Source organism: Centroberyx gerrardi, chromosome 7 (genome assembly GCF_048128805.1).
Source record: "Centroberyx gerrardi isolate f3 chromosome 7, fCenGer3.hap1.cur.20231027, whole genome shotgun sequence".
Taxonomy (NCBI): domain Eukaryota; kingdom Metazoa; phylum Chordata; class Actinopteri; order Beryciformes; family Berycidae; genus Centroberyx; species Centroberyx gerrardi.
In genome coordinates this window covers 17,909,922-17,926,289 of record NC_136003.1, presented here as the reverse complement: position 1 = coordinate 17,926,289, position 16,368 = coordinate 17,909,922, and the positions used below count along the sequence as shown (strand labels likewise).

Genomic DNA, 16,368 nt, shown 5'->3' with positions numbered 1-16,368 from the left:
TTAAACCATGCATGTAACTGTAACAATAACTGAACCTCTCAATCCTGTCTGCATGCTTTATACTTATGCTTCATTAAACTCACAGTCGGGAGAAGCAAGCTGTTTGTGTCATGAGAGTGCTGTGCCTAATAAACTGTGTTGGTGATATTCATTGCGCAATATATATTATTTTTCTGTAAACCCTTAATTTATTCATTTGCTGTGGCTACAGTATGAGGTGGTGTATATATAGATTTGGTTGCCTGGTGTTCAGCCCCCATGAATCGCAGTGTTTAGCACTTTTTGAATTTGCATGCCGATTGTGGACACAAGCCTATCCACTGGGAGTTATTTCGGATAGATATTATCCGACATACCTGATTGGATGGCCGATGTAGGCGGGTCAATAACGAGTGTTCCAGAGCATGACAACAACTACCAAAATAGCAATGGCGGCAAAGGAATTGGATAAAGGCAAACTAGATTAACATTTTTGTCAGTAACCGAATAACTGGAATAACACGAGTGGATCGCGATCATATTTCTGTGGACATGACTGATGGATATCTGACACAACCAGCAGCCTCTTTAAAAAACATACATGGTATCGATGAAATAAAACAGGAACAATCAGCATGTTTAGAGGCTCGGAATTGAAAGCCGCCATAATTGTTGTTGGCTCTGAGGCGTTTCCAGATTATGTCAATCTGCTTTCCTACTATGATTGGTCAAAGATTTTGATAACTGACAACTAACACCAACCAATCAGTTGGTGCACGAAATTATGTCATAATCAGTCATGGATAGGCTTGCATCCGGAACCCTATGAATGGCCATGCAAATTAAAAAAGTGCTAAACACTGCGATTCATGGGGGCTGGACACCAGGCAAATGTTTTCGTGCTTTTAATATTTTATTTTGAATGTATTGTGTTTGATTTTAGGCTTGCCACAAAACAGAGTTGCGCAAAGACCTGCAACAAAAACTGGAGGATGAGCTTCAAAAAGTCAATGATTCCATGGAAGAGGCTTATACGGCTTTTCAAAACTGCCTCATTCAGGGAAATAATGAATCACAAGAATCATATATTAACAACATGAAGTTCATCTTAGTCCCTGTAAGTATTTGAATAATAATTCTATCAACACAGCAATCTTGTGCCTCATATGAAAATGTTAACTGCCCTTAAACTGTTTTCTGTTTCTCATTTGTTTCAGAAAGGGAGAAAAGATAGAGGTTTTCATAAGACATTGAAGTCTTTAGTTGAGAATGGTGGCATCTGGAAACCAAAAGCTAAACGTGAAATAAACATCAACGAGACGTTAGCTTCATGCATGAGAAGTCAGATTGATGATGAGTTCAAGCAGACCTTCCCGTAAGAAACAATTTAATATAGATGTAAAACCATTTGTTCAAGCACTCTGAAGCAATGGGAATGACCAGAATTAACAAATATTACCCTATGCACACACACACACACACACACACACTACACTATTAGACAAAAAAAACTGTCAGCTGTATTAAAGCAGTTCTTTAACAACATATGGCTAACATGTTTCAGGAATGAAGGAGGATGTGGACCATTCAAAGGAGCCATCAGTAACTTTACACTTGGCACAGAGAGCCTGGTTAAGAAGTACAAAGACGTCTCCTTGCAGCTGACATTTCTCAAGACAGAGGTACGATGTCAAAATCATAGTATGGCATTTCCTTTCTTGAAGGGTTTAGTGTCTGATGTTTATCCATGCAGCCGGTATTTGTGCCAGGTGATCACCACCTGTTGTACTCTATGGAAGGTGACATTACCAGGCGCAAATACCAGCCAATAGGAGATGGCCAGTTCAGTACCCTACTTTTAACCATTAACACAGGCAAGTTTGGAGCAGTGTGTGTAATGTTAAGTTTCACTTTTGTTTTCAAAGCAGGAGACTGTTCGATTGAGTACAATGCTGCTGGTCTGTGCATCTCCACATGACAAACATGACATGATACGCACATCAGGAGCAATAGAGATTGATTTAGATCAATTTCTATACACTGACCAACTTTTGATTTTGTCTTGTGACGCCCTCGGCTGTGCCATGGGAAAAAAAGTGACTAGTAACAATAAAATAAGTACTAATACTGAATATTAAAAACAGAAAAGTGACTAGTAACAGCCAAATTGATTGTGCTTATTAGGGGTCCAAGCATGTAGTGCTAGAACCCTATTCTATTTGCTGGAATTCTTTCTTTTTTCTTTCTGTCTGTCTTTCTTTCTTTCTTTTTCTCTGCTAAAAGTATCAGCAGCTCAGAAATTGTAAGTCCTACGGCGACTATATTTGGCAGGTGTGTTATGGCCCCCGACTACTCAGGCAGGGCAGCCCACACACACTGGCCAGATGGTGGCACTAAGAGCACACATATTTATGTTTTGTTTCGTAACTCTGATACCATAGGTCCAATTGATGCCAAACTTTGTACACATATCCATGTGTCCTAGATCTACAACTTTGCCACTGGGACTACCAATGTCAGCCATTTTGATTTTCTGCCATTTTGTACTTCATGTAAAAACAAGACTAGGTAGACCTGGTGTAAGCCGGGCCTCCTCTTGGCTTTCACACCCTAGTATAATACGTGTTCTGCGCGTGACCTGCTCTGTCATTTTCAGCCACATTGACCCATGGAGACATTTTGAGTTTAATACAATGTTGGAAAGAGGGGCTTTTATGCCCCTTTATGTCACCAAACTATGTTTTTGAGAAAAAGGGCCTCAAAGTTTGCAGTCTATTTTGAGACATTTATTCAAATATATTAGAGATATCATTCAAACATAACATAACATACTAACATTAAATTTCCAGTCTTGAGTGCGCATACACACACAGACATGTACACACACACACGCTCAAGCTGACCTGCGCACGCGTACACACACACACACGCACACGCACATTTTGAACTTCAACCACAGCTAAGCCTCACTTGTGTATGGAGATGCACTTGAGCAAACTTATGTGCACACTTTATGTATGCCTGCACACTCCACATGCACATGCACATCCACGTGCACATGGATGCGAGGAAGAGTCACCGGTGTCACTCTCAACAGGTCGCACATTCACCAGCACCGGAGTTAGAAAGTAGACTATAGCCTGAAATGAAGTCAGTCCACTGAGCCTCAGTCGTGGCGAGATGGAGTTTAATATTTGAGATATTTCTGCCGGGAATTTATTTCTATGTTGTTTAATAGTAATAATTTCAGTCTGTAATAGTCTATCACTGATTTCAATTCAACTTCTCTCGATTCGGTTTCTCTCTCTCGCTCTCTCAGGTTGCGATGCCTGACAACTAAGTTTTCCGCGGAAGAAACATTATCTTTGATTGGACAATAAAGTGAACGACGACACACCTGTTACTATGCAGATGTTCATTCAGGATTTGAAGGGACGCTTGTAGTAGCGTGACTCGCCGCCTCTGGAAACTCCCGAAACTCGTGTACAAACTTTAAAATTAGCCGTTGCCGTTGTAAAATGAAGACAGATTCAGCAACTGCATGGCTGATTTCTCGCCTCAAATATTTTCATAAACATATTTCGGTGAACTATTTCTGTAATATAAGAGCAGGTTTCCAAACGAGCTGCCATGTTTTTCCAGTTTAAAATCCGGGGGCAGAAACACACCATGACAGTGCAAACAACGCAATATCACGTATACCACCATAACTGTGTAGGTCTTAACGCCACTTCTCGCGCGACTTTCAACAATGGGTAGTCAGTCAGTTAGCTACTTTCACTCTTCTATGCCGGTCCCAGAGGCCCGGCAAAAAGCCTTTTCCAATATGCTGTTTCAATTTTTGTCCTATTTGCATCAAAATTGGTAGACAGCTTCAGGAGCCTGAGATACAGAAACCTACTCTATAATTCTGCTACAAGATTCTGTGGGGCTTTTTCAGCTGCTTTAAGTGAAAAGAATTAAAATGTCTTTATTGCATTGGCAAGTTCTAAATACAGAACTTGATATAAACTAGCTCTGACATGTTTCAGCGTCTTGCCTTCTTCTGGGAGCTTAAACAAGACTTAATGGTAAACGAATACCCTATATACCCTAATACTAACCCTAAGGAAAGACAAAGGTCAAACAGGTGTTCTCATTTGCCAACCGGACAGTTGGATTACAGGTAGCCACTCCCCTAAAGTGAACAGGTAGGGACAGCAGTTACTTTCATCTCTACATTACATCAAGGTGAATAATTATTTTCAGAAAACAAAAGGGCAAATATTTCTTTTTGTGGTTTTGTGAAGGGTGGTTGGCTAGCAAAAAAAACAAGTTAGCTGGTACTGTCTGTCCCTCGTTCTTTCCGACTGCTGATCGCATCCGCACCGGGGCAGAGGAGCGGACTTAACGTTACTAACTTAACGTTACAGATAATGTCCAGGAAAAAACACAGGCTGCCAAACAGACTGCAAAATGACAGTAACCTACTCATTGGGAGTGTTAGCTAACAAGCAGTAGGACAGAGTCACTATGAGCGAAGCTACAGGTAGCTGCTGGTCGTGTCAGATATCCATCAGTCATGTCCACAGAAATATGATCGCTATCCACTCGTGTTATTCCGGTTATTCGGTTACTGATGTTAACAACTTATTGCAAAAACTAATGAAAAGCTTTACTAGAAGGCACAGATAACTGATCCCTTTTCATTTCAACAAATTCACTTTGACTATATAGATAGCCTCACTTGTTACTCCATTCTATTTTTGCCTTCTTCCTGTTTACCTTCTCAGCAAAGATAGATAAGTGTCCGATAGGTGTAAAGGACATCAACAGACACACACTTAAGATAATCCTATGATTTTCAGATTGCTGTAAGCAAGGGCGGATATTTCATTTCACTGTTGGGGGGGACAATAAACAGAAAAATTTCTCAAGAGCAATTCCTGAACGGGACACCAAAGGTGCCGCCAAAAGTACTGTTGTATTAAATGTATATAGAGGTCCATTATGAAACATTTCCATAAGCACTTCATTCCTTTCTTATGAAGATTTTATCAAATTGCCTTTGATATTACTGGGGTCTTTCTACTTGGTGTTTCGGTGCACTGAAAAAAGATCGGATGTCTGTTTTTCTTTTCTCTGCCATTTAAACTGACTGGCTGACAAATAGACACACACACACACACACACACACACACAGCATGCAGGTTATTTACAGGTGAGATGCAACACCCATTAACTGAACTAAAGCTAATATATGCCTAATTAGATTTAGTTTTCCGAAAAAGCAGATCTCTAATGTTTTGCTGTCAATGTGTAAAAGTCCAGAACGCTATGAAGCCTGCCAGAAACTTACTTATATTTTAACATAATGTTTGTTGTAATTATGTCTTTTTTATTAATTAAGTCCTCATTTATTTCCAAAATTATGAACAAATAACATAGTGGCAGCCATTTTACATGCAGTAAGAAAAAAAGAATATACTTAGAACCTAATTACATAGGGTAAGTTAATCTTAAATATTATATTATAGAAATATTACTGTTACCATCTACAAAAGATAAAGTATTTTGGTATGAAAACCCGCATTTTAATTTACCAAACCGCTTGAAAATCGGTCTAAAATTCAGTGAGTTATGAGGATTTTAATTGTGGATAGACCTCCTGCCTCCATACACATACATGCATTAGGAGACGCGGCTCCGTACCAACACGCTGACGCACAAGATTCAACCGCGAGGTAATGGAGCGAACAAAATGTAGTCTGGTTACAGTTGTGAATGTGTTTTATTCTATTGAGTGGTAGAAGTAAAGAAAACTGTCTGACACATCCTTTGTTTTAAGTTAACCTTTGCGAAGCAGCTACTTACTGGAGGTCAGAAACCACTGACACACTTCCAGAGATCCTCCACACACACTCGTAGCGAGGGCTGATGTGTGTGTGTGGGGGTTCGGGGAGTCAGGTAGGCAGTGGACCAAACCACTGTGAGGCGTATGAGGGGGGGACGCAATCTTTAGAAACTTAAAAACGCATTGTTTTGTGTCTATAATTAGCACAAGTGCTTTCAATGCATATTATTATATTATTTAAAATTATAAAGTTATGTTTACAATGATATATTGAGGGGGACAACTCTCTGTTAGTCCCAGGAAGGGGGGGTCCGGACCCCCTGTCCCCCCCGTAATTTCCGCCCCTGGCTGTAAGGAAGTATGTTGAGGAAAACAAATCATATTGTATTTTTTTTTTTTTTTTTTTTTTAACCCTCCACCACCCCCCCGCTTTGGAGGACATATAGCACTTTGTTTTTACATTATTTTGATTTTACAGCAAATCTTTTTACACAATTTTGAGATGAGGTACATTTTGACATGATCTAGAGATGAGGTACATTTTAACATGATCTATAGATACCCATATACATCTGCACTACATCTGAAATAAGTATATTTGTCTATTGATGTTGCTCTTTTTTAACCATTTATGAGTTTTAATATGGGGTTGACATACCTGTTTTTTCTCTCCACCTTTTGTGATTTCCCTTTTCCATTTCTGAGGTAAAGCGGAAATTAATTGATTATATTGTTGAACTGTGCATACCACACCATACATCCTTACAAGCTGAGTGTAAGTCATAATCCCACCTTCCTGAGCTACAATATCGTTTAGAAAAATCACTCCATTCAAAAATAAATCCTCTATAAAGGCTGGTTTTCTATCTATGCGTATACTGGAGTTTAACCATAGCATTTGTTGTAAGTAGTGTTCGTTTTTTTCTGGAGGACAGAATTGGAATTGTAACCAACTTTGTAATGCTTGACTTAGGAATGCTGAGGCTTTAAATAGAGATCCATTTTTAATTAATCTGAAGTCAAATTCCGTAATTTGCATGAATGCAAAAAGGCCTTTTGTGAACAAGGGATGGGCCTGCCTAAGTAACCTACTGGAGAACCAGCAGGGATTTAAGTATAATTTTGGAATAATTGAGGCCTTTAATGAGAGATTCAGTGCTTTGATATTTTGTAATTTTAGCCCCCCATACTCATATTCGTTGTATAGATAAGCGCGTTTTATCTTATCTGGTTTACCATTCCATATAAACTGAAATATTTTTTGTTCAAAAGTTTTGAAGAACAATTCTTCTGGAGTTGGTAATGCCATAAATAAATGAGTGAGGTGAGTGATTACCAATGAATTAATCATTATGATTTTTCCATAAATGGTCAGGTGTTGTCCTCTCCATGGTAGCAACACTTTATCAATTTTTTCAATTTTTCTATTGAAATTTATCTTAGCCAGATCCTTTTTTTCCTTTGGGATATGAATTCCTAATATATCTACTTCTCCATCTGCCCATTTTATTGGTAGATTACAAGGAAGTGTGAAGGTTGTATCCTTCAGTGTTCCAATACGTAATATAGTACACTTATCAAAATCATATTGTATTTGTTGTTTGTTCCTTCCACTCTCCTGGTGACTAACTTGGTGAAATGCCACTGGAGAAAATGGAATGTTCAAAAGGCACCAGGCGGGTGTTGCTTGTATGTTTTACAACAATTCTTATTTCAGCAGCTATGCGTGGTGTAAACACAAAACATGTTGGCACAAGGACAGAAAAGCATTCTAAATCACATCTTGCAAGAGAGAACGTAAATCCTCGTCCTGCTTGTGTTTTGCCTGGTTCTCTTTATCTCAGCCAATAGGAGGGTGCTGGTTACGTCAGCGCTGGTCTCACCAGGCTTTCTCACCAAACACGCAATTGTGGCACTGCGTCTAGAGCAAGGCCATTGTTTTCAATGAAGGACGCGGCAGCAATCTCCTAAACAGCTGTACAGCAGAATGCGGCACCTTGATTTTTTGCCAGGTTTGGCGCCCAAAGTTCAATATATTATATATTATATTGAACTTTAACCTCCAAATACGTTGACCTCTATGAGGCGTGTCCATGGCGGAGGTTTTGTAGGCACCGGAGCACCAAGGAGTTATAACTCCACTGGCCAAAAAGTCACAGGCATGGCAGATAATATCCGAAAGGATGGGGATACCAGGTTAGAAAAATTATATTGCATTATTTACATATTCAAAAGAAGCCTAGATAGTATCATTGTTGAATTATTTCAGCTGCTTTCAACGATGTTAAGACCTGAAAGCATTAATTTAGCACATTATTCATGTCATTAGTAAATCTATCTACACCATTTAAAACGGACTATTTACAGAAAACTAACCCATAGGCTGTTGAAATTTTTTAATAAACTGCTGGTCACCCCGCTAGTGCATCGAAAATATGTTTCTGTAACCTACTGAGATTCCAGCTTGCGCTCTACCACGCGCAAAATATTCGCATTGTCGCTTCTGGTGTGAAAGCCCCGTCCATCGAAGCGGGCCATCCTGCGTACATCGTGGGTCACCTGAGTATTAAGTGCTGACTCCGCCTACCCGCGGCATATGCCAGGTGGAATTACAAGTGGACCCTCTGTGATAGACAAAGGGGTCTGGAACCGGTTTGATGAATTTCGTCCCAAACGATCGTGTATTAGCCGAGCTACTCTGAATGACAGCCGCAGTGTGCTATCAACAGTAGTGATCGGTGCTAAGTTCCACCTTTACATTCAAGCCCAGTCTGCTCCCATTACCATGTCAACTGGCAAATAGGAATGACAATTCCTAGGATATATAAAAGACTGCTGCAATATAGAAAACAATACTAAAACACTCAGGCAGTCTTTGGTTATATTTTTCTCTTAATTTAAAACTAGATAACCTTCAGTGTAAATAACTGACCAAAAAATAAATGAATAAATAAAGTAGGCTACTGTTACATAACATAGGGATACAGTGCAAAAAAACTCACAAAAGTGTAAAAGAGCAATAAACTAACCAGTGCATACTGCTACAAAATAAAGATCTTTGGGGCTAAAATAATTACCAACCGCAGACATGTTTACATCCGCACATTGCCTGCATCTCTTTCTTTTTCCAACTTCTTCACTCACTCGCTCTGCATCACGTGCAAAGGCATGCTTTATGGCAGGCGACTAGGCCAGTTTATTATTCCGGGGGCTCATTTTATCAAAGTTTGATGTCGTTTTATCAAACAGTCATTTTGCCTTGTTTCTGCCGATTTTTCATTCTGCAAATACAATATTTGATCTGTTTAGTTCCCACAATTTTCACACTACATGGACATATTATAGATAAAAATGTTCACATACTTATTCTCTCCCCAATATGTCAATATCTAAGTGATGGGATATGTATGATGGTTTGTTCAACATTAGTGCAATAGTATTTGTGTCGATTTTGAACAGATTGTTTCCTTTTAACTGTAGTCATTTCCACAGATTTAACACTACATAGACATGTCGCACACAAAAATGATCTCCTACTTCTCCTCTCTCTGACAATGTAAATATCCAAGTAGCATGTGTAGTTTTTGAGCTATGGACGTCTGTTTCAGAGTATTCCACTTTCAAAACAAACTATTTTTTCCTTCTGTAAAGAGTGTGATTAAAGGATCCAGAACACCTGGTGACTGGTGGGAGACAGGGAGAGAGGCATATACGGTGGCTGTGAAGTGCAAAACACAGCAACATTTCACAAAACACAACAACAATTGACAAAACACAACATTTCACAAAACACAACATTTCACAAAACATAACATTTCAAAAAACACATTTCACAAAACAAATTCACATTTCACAAAACAAATTCACATTTCACAAAACACAACAGTGGGAGACAGGGAGAGAGGCAGCGAGAGAGAGCGCTTCTTCCAACCCAGTGGACTCAGTAGCCTAGTGGTTAGTGACAAGCTCTGCAATGCAAAAGAGTGTGGGGTCAAATCCTGTGTCTCCTCACACCACCAAGCTTTTTAATACTGATAATCCAAATACTGCTACTACAACTAATTGTATTACTTCTACTCCTGATATTGATATTACAACTGTTGCTTTTACTACAACCCATAATACTACAACCTTTAAAAAGGCAGACACACACACACACACACACACACACACACACACACACACACACACACACACGTGTAATTACCATTACATGTACAATGACTGATTCTACTTCCATTACAACTACTGCTGCTGCTACTATTACTACTACTACTATCTGTGTGTTAAAAAATATATTTTTATGGCCGAATGTTTTGTGTCTTGGTGTTGACATGCTGCTGAGGTCTGATACCAGCTGGTTCAGGGAATCACATTGTAGGGAATGCTGGTTGCAGAGAAGGGCTTTTGTTTGTGAAGCAATCTGTGTTAAAGTTCTATAGTAATAATAATAATAATGTCAAAATTTTATTTACAGACTGTATTTACAGACAATTTTATTTTTTAGGTCACACAAAGGTGGAATTGTTGCAGAGACATTTGCAGGTCAATTCAATTCTCAGTTAAATCAACAAGTGATAAAGTCTGGGTGTGACACCCCTTATAAATGCACTTCAGTTACCACCAATTCTCTGAAGACGCTAATAATTTCACTCTAACTGCGTGTGGCAATTAGCGCCGACCTTTGTGAATTGGACTGTTTTTGCAGTGAGGCTCATTTGCATAGCAAGGGGCCAGTTTTGCGGCAAATGTATGCATATTACCTAATTTAAATACATGCAAATAGCACAGGAGCACCGAGACGCTATTTGCGTGGCAGCGCAGTTAGTGGGGCATTTCACCCTTTGCGAGTGCTTTGTGAATTACACGGTTTCTTTTTGTCTTATTTGCACAGGTTTAGCGTCAGCAAAAGCCGCGCAATCCTTTTGTGAATTCGCCCCTCAGTCTCATAACTTGGCCCTATTTTTTGGTGTTCCCTCCATTGCCATAGAGTGGACTCAGTAGCCTAGTGGATAATGAGTGGGTCTGCAATGCAAAAGACTGTGGGTTAGAATCCCATGGGTAACACTGTCTCCTCACACCGCTAAGCTTGTGGTAACTATGGGTAATGTCTTAAGTTTCAAATTTTTGGACAAATGACCATATTGTGCTTGGACCCCGTCCGTTGCCGCTTGCGGCTATATTTATTTATTATTCTAGATCTATTTCCAAATTACCCTTTCTATCTAAGGTCTTGAAGAAGGTAGTTTCTATCCAACTTATATCTTTTATGAAACACAATAACCTCTTTGAGCAATTTCAGTCTGGTTTTAGAGCCCGTCACAGTACAGAGATGTCACAAATGATCTTCTCCTAGCAGCTGACCCTGGAGAATGTTCAATATTACTCCTTCTCTCAGTGACGCCTTTGACACAGTCGACCACTCTATCATTCTAAATTGTCTTGAATTATGGGTTGGCATCAATGACACTGCTCTAAATTCGTTCTGCCTTTACCTTACGAATGGAACCCTTTTCTGTCATCAGTGGTAATGCGTCATCTCTTCCAAATTCTTTTACATGTGGTGTCTCTCAAGGGCCAATTTTAGGTCCCTTACTGTTTTCCATTTATATGCTACCACTTGGTCACATTATTCAAAAGCACAATATTTCTTTTTATTGTTATGCGGATGACACCCAGCTATATTTATCTCTAAAACCCCAAGACCCTGACAGATTTTTTTCAGATCTCCAGGCTTGCCTTGCAAATATAAAGTGCTGGATGTCTCAACAATTTCTTCAACTAAATGATAACAAAACATTGTTCTATTTGGCCCACCAAACGCTGTGACTCAAATCCAGAAAACAAACAAACATCAGTTTACCATCAAGTGTTAAGCCTGTGTCTTTTTTTTTTTTTACATTATTTTTTATTTGTGGAAAAAAATCTAGTTATTTTGTTTGATTCTAACCTATTTTTGTTTGTTTGATGTTTTTTGGGGGGGGGTTTAAGTAAAGAGTGACAGTGAGAAGGTTATCCATGCCTTTATTTAATCTCGGCTGGATTATTGTAACTCTCTGTATACCTGCCTCAGCCAGCACTCTCTAGTCCAAAATGCAGCTACCAGGCTCTTAACAAACACCAAGAAATGTGTCCACATTACCCCTATTTTAACCTCACTTCATTGATTGCCTGTTAAATATAGAATCAATTTTAAGATCTTACTGTTAACTTGTAAGGCTCAATGCTGTTTAGCCCCTAGCTATATTACAGATCTCTTAACTCTGTTTGAGTCAGAACACAGTCTGAGGTCCTCAGGCAGGGCCTTCCTGACTGTTTCAACGTCCAGGCTAATGACTAAGCATGGTCGGGCCTTTGCTATAAGAGCCCCTGTGCTCTGGAACGCCCTGCCGGAGGAACTGAGACTTGCAAACTCTGTATTATCATTTAAATTGCTTCTCAAAAGCCACTTGTTTAAGAAGGCCTTGTTATAGTCTGTTCTGCTTTTATGTCACCATTTTATTCTTGTTTTTAAGTCTGTTTAGGATCCGTGCTTACTCTTTCATGTTGTGTTTATACTATTTTGCCTTGTTTTATGTTTTTTATGCTGTTTTTGCCTCTTATGTTGCTTTTACTCTGTTTTTGCCCTTTATTGTTACCTGTTATTGTCATTTAACTTTTTCTCTTTTAGTAGTTATTTTCTTTGTTGTTTGTAGTTACTTTCTTTTATTTTTCAAGATGATGCCTGTAAAGCTATGTTTAAATTGATTACTTTTATTTCCCCATTTTGGAATATGAAAGTGGAAGTTGGCAGAGTGGTTAAGCACAGGTTTTTATAGCATGAGATTGTGAGTTCAAGTCCCGGATATACAGTGGTCATTTTGAAGTTTTATGAGAAGTAAATTAACACTAAATCACATAGTGCAGACAACTCTCTAAACTCGAAGCAGGTATTTGGCATCATCTATGAAAAGCAAAATACCTGATTTGACATCACTGATTGGAATGTGGCCAGAAGGGCCAAATGCTTTGAAGTTTCAACACACAGAGAGCAGTTTTCTATCCCATGTGATTAAGTATTGATTTATTTGTTAATGGAGACCACTATAAAGTTGTATGTGGTTAAGTGATTAGCACTGTCAATCATAGGCTGCAGTATGACAATACTCCTGTATTTTTCCTCTGCAAAACCACATCAGGGGTTTGTCTCAGGAGGTAAATTATCAGCCTTTCATGTGGAACATTGTGGGTTCAAATGCTTGTCTTAAGTCATAAACTGCCAAGAACAAGTGTCATATCTTCCAATAGAAAGTTTAGCCACTGTGAATAACTTGAACAGTGTGCAATGAACAGTATGGTTGCAATTAAATTATGAACTTGACAGAAGTCACAGGGTAACACAAAATTGGCCATAACTAATCAACTGTGTGTCCAATCTCCACAAAACTCTTCAGACAGACTGTGTGTCTGTCTGTCTACCTTCTGTAATGTTTTGGCTGCCTTTTCAAAGTGTGCTTGGACCCCGCTAGACACCGCCCCACTAACTATTTTTAGTTACTAGTAAAATTACATTAGTGACTAGTAACTGGAAGAATATAGTGACTAGACACAATTAGCCCTAATGCAATTATTTTCTGATCGCAAAGCATTTAATGCTGCCAAAGGTGCAACATGGTTGAAAGTTCCTCTGCTACTCCCTCAGTGTGTCCAGGTTCAGCCCTTCAACAGAGCCATCCTTTCACCAGTTTGTTTATCCTGACGGCAGCCCCTGTCTTGACGCTCTCCCCACAACACCACCGCAAAAAATGGTGTGATGGCCACCACTGATTGGTAGAAAATGCTGCATGTTGCATGCTTGAAGTCTTGTCTGGAATGGCATGTCAAACGTGTACCGAATTTTGTGCAATTCGGCCTGAAGCGGGCACCACAAATGGGTGTGGCCTAACTCAAAAATGGCCATAACTCCACACGCCTTGGTTCAATTACCACGAAACTTGGCAGCTATATTGAGGGATATATTTGGACCATGTCCTCAGAACCACTAACACTGTTTTTTGCGATGTTAGTACCAGTCAGAAAAGGCCGCTTTCATTGCCGCTTGCAGCTATATTTTTGTACCTTATTGTGCATGGAATGTTTATTTATACTTTGTTTATTCTGTCTAAAAGGAAGCAAAATTCAAGACAAATCTAAAGAATGACATCCGTGAGAAGAAGAAAACAATCTATTGGAGTCTGCCAAACTCAATCAAGGATTCCATGAAACCATGCTATGAAGGTAAGAAACAAAACCATGGCAAATGCAACCTGACACTATAGTGATACATATTTATATTCATCTTCATAGTTTGGCAGCACAGCAGGAAAATGAAGTGTGACAATATTGTTTCTGTTGTATTGTAGAAGCAGCAACATACAGCGGAAAGGACACGCTGAAAAACATGAGGGACACAATTGAGAAGCACCTGAAGGGTTCAAAGAACACCATGTTCAACAAGGCAAAGGATGATATGCTGGATCAGATGAAGAAGCTGATGGTTTGTCACATTTTGTATTACAAAATATGAGCATAATATAGCAGTAAATCGTGCTGCACATCTTTATCTAACTTTCAATCCATCTGGAACAGGCCTAATTTTGTCAGTTAACTTCCTGTGAAGTCGTGCCTGTGACTAATATTCACCTTTATGTACTACTGGTGAATCTTATTAGGTCATCATTCACATGAAGGTCTTTCTTGGATTTAAGTGTAAGATACATCATTTTGAGAGTTGATTTTGCTCCTCCATAAATATCCATTATTCCAGGCACTGTGACAAATTTGTACAATTACCGTATCAGTATTAATCAGGTATTCCCACAAGAGGAAAAAAAAATATATATTCTTAGCTATGAACTGTTTTGCCCTCCACATATCTGAATACTTAATTCGGATAGGGTTCAATTAATTTTGCACTAAGGACACAGTATTTGTGTAAGTAATAATGATTGCAATGCTGAATTAGGAACACATCCTGGAGACACTGGAACAAGATATGACGAAATCAATTGACATATCACTCGAGATGGATGGCAGCTCAATCCCAGGTAAAGGGAAAATGCCAAAATGAAATCTATAATGTAGCCTATAATAAATACTGTGAATATATATATATATATATATATATATACATTTTTTTTCATTAAATTTATGGAACAAAATTTTTCCATTAGTGTAATGACAGTAACCTATCTAACCCTAACCCTGTAACCATATTTGTTTCAGATGTCACTGAGGACTATGAGAGGGTGAAGATGCACTATGATAAACTGACAAATAAACACCAATGATATGGTAAAACTTTGTTTTTTAAATGGTGATCAGATCAGATTTGTGTATTATAGCAGTGTAATTCATTGCTGGCATATTTACTTTGGCTGTCATGGTAATGACATAGGCTTTCTTTATGCAGAATAGTGACGTGCTTTAATGTCGGCCACGCAGCAGCAAGCTAGTCTGGTTTATATGTTGGCAGTCTCTAGTCCCGGCACAGCTCACGTACGCTGCTTAGACAATGCTGCCAACGGAGGATGTTGAATTTCCCTGACTCTCCATGTTTGTTGTTAGCTATGTTGCTGTATATTTATGTTGCTTACCGCTCGAGTTGCAGCATATGATGTCAAACAAGCATCTTGCTGGGTAAAAAACACTTAATACTTTCCTCTGTTTGATTACAACAAACTGGCTTGTATCTGATTTGAAAATATTGGATTCTACGTGTTTTTTTGCTGTTCACACGAGAAAAAATATCCGACTCGTATTGGATATGAGCTGCCTGTCTGAACATAGCCTAAATGTTTAATAATGCTTGATATCACAGCCCTAATGTTTGTTCTATTGTAACGGCCCTGCTGTTTCTCTCTCCCTGATGGCCTTTCTCTGTGCTTTATTTTTATGCTTCAGGTTTGCCCAGTGAAGAGAGGCAGTAGAGGCTGTGATCGCCAACTGGAGACACCTTTGGGCAGGCTGATACTGCCATGAGGCCTCTGGGCTTGGTCTCGCTCATTTTTGGCCATGGACATTGGACCTGTTTAGTTTTGGTGTTGGTTTAATTTGTACTTTGTGTTTGGTTCTTGTATTTATAGTTCAGTTAATAGGTAGAATAACGTACTGCAGGGACATGCAGAGCCTACTTCAGGGGGAGGGGCTGAAATCACAAAGGGGGCGTCTATAGCACTCACATGGGGTGTGGGTGGAAAGTCTAGATGAACTACAGTACATATGTTGTATCTGACCTAGAATTTCTCTATGTTCTTTACTATGCCTTTGGTAATATCATTTAAGATTACCAGTTGTACTCTTACAGAAATGGTAGGCTAATTGGATGCTCAAACACAAATTATTCATGCCCCACCTGCCATGACTCAGTTGTATTTGCCTGCACAGTTACCACTCTTGTGAAGAAAAATGAAAGCTATAAAATTGTATTTTAACAAGGCTACATGAAATAGTTTTAATATTTTTCAGTTTTGTAGCAGCTAAACTATTTATATTCCTCTCATGATTATAATTACTATTTGCATTTTTCACACTTTGGA

The 16,368-nt window shown here is 38.9% G+C and overlaps 1 protein-coding gene across 1 annotated transcript in view; it reads left to right on the top strand.

Moving 5' to 3' along the window:
* The window catches only part of LOC139923966 (nuclear GTPase SLIP-GC-like), a 28,900-nt gene extending 12,827 nt beyond the window's left edge, over positions 1 to 16,073 (top strand). The window contains exons 12-19 of the mRNA XM_078284516.1: positions 923 to 1,096; positions 1,197 to 1,354; positions 1,544 to 1,661; positions 13,960 to 14,068; positions 14,194 to 14,327; positions 14,796 to 14,877; positions 15,056 to 15,124; positions 15,734 to 16,073. Of these exons, the coding sequence (XP_078140642.1) occupies positions 923 to 1,096; positions 1,197 to 1,354; positions 1,544 to 1,661; positions 13,960 to 14,068; positions 14,194 to 14,327; positions 14,796 to 14,877; positions 15,056 to 15,120 (840 nt within the window). The 3' untranslated portion in view covers positions 15,121 to 15,124; positions 15,734 to 16,073. The remainder of the gene's footprint in view (positions 1 to 922; positions 1,097 to 1,196; positions 1,355 to 1,543; positions 1,662 to 13,959; positions 14,069 to 14,193; positions 14,328 to 14,795; positions 14,878 to 15,055; positions 15,125 to 15,733) is intronic.
* The last annotated feature ends 295 nt before the right edge of the window (positions 16,074 to 16,368 follow it).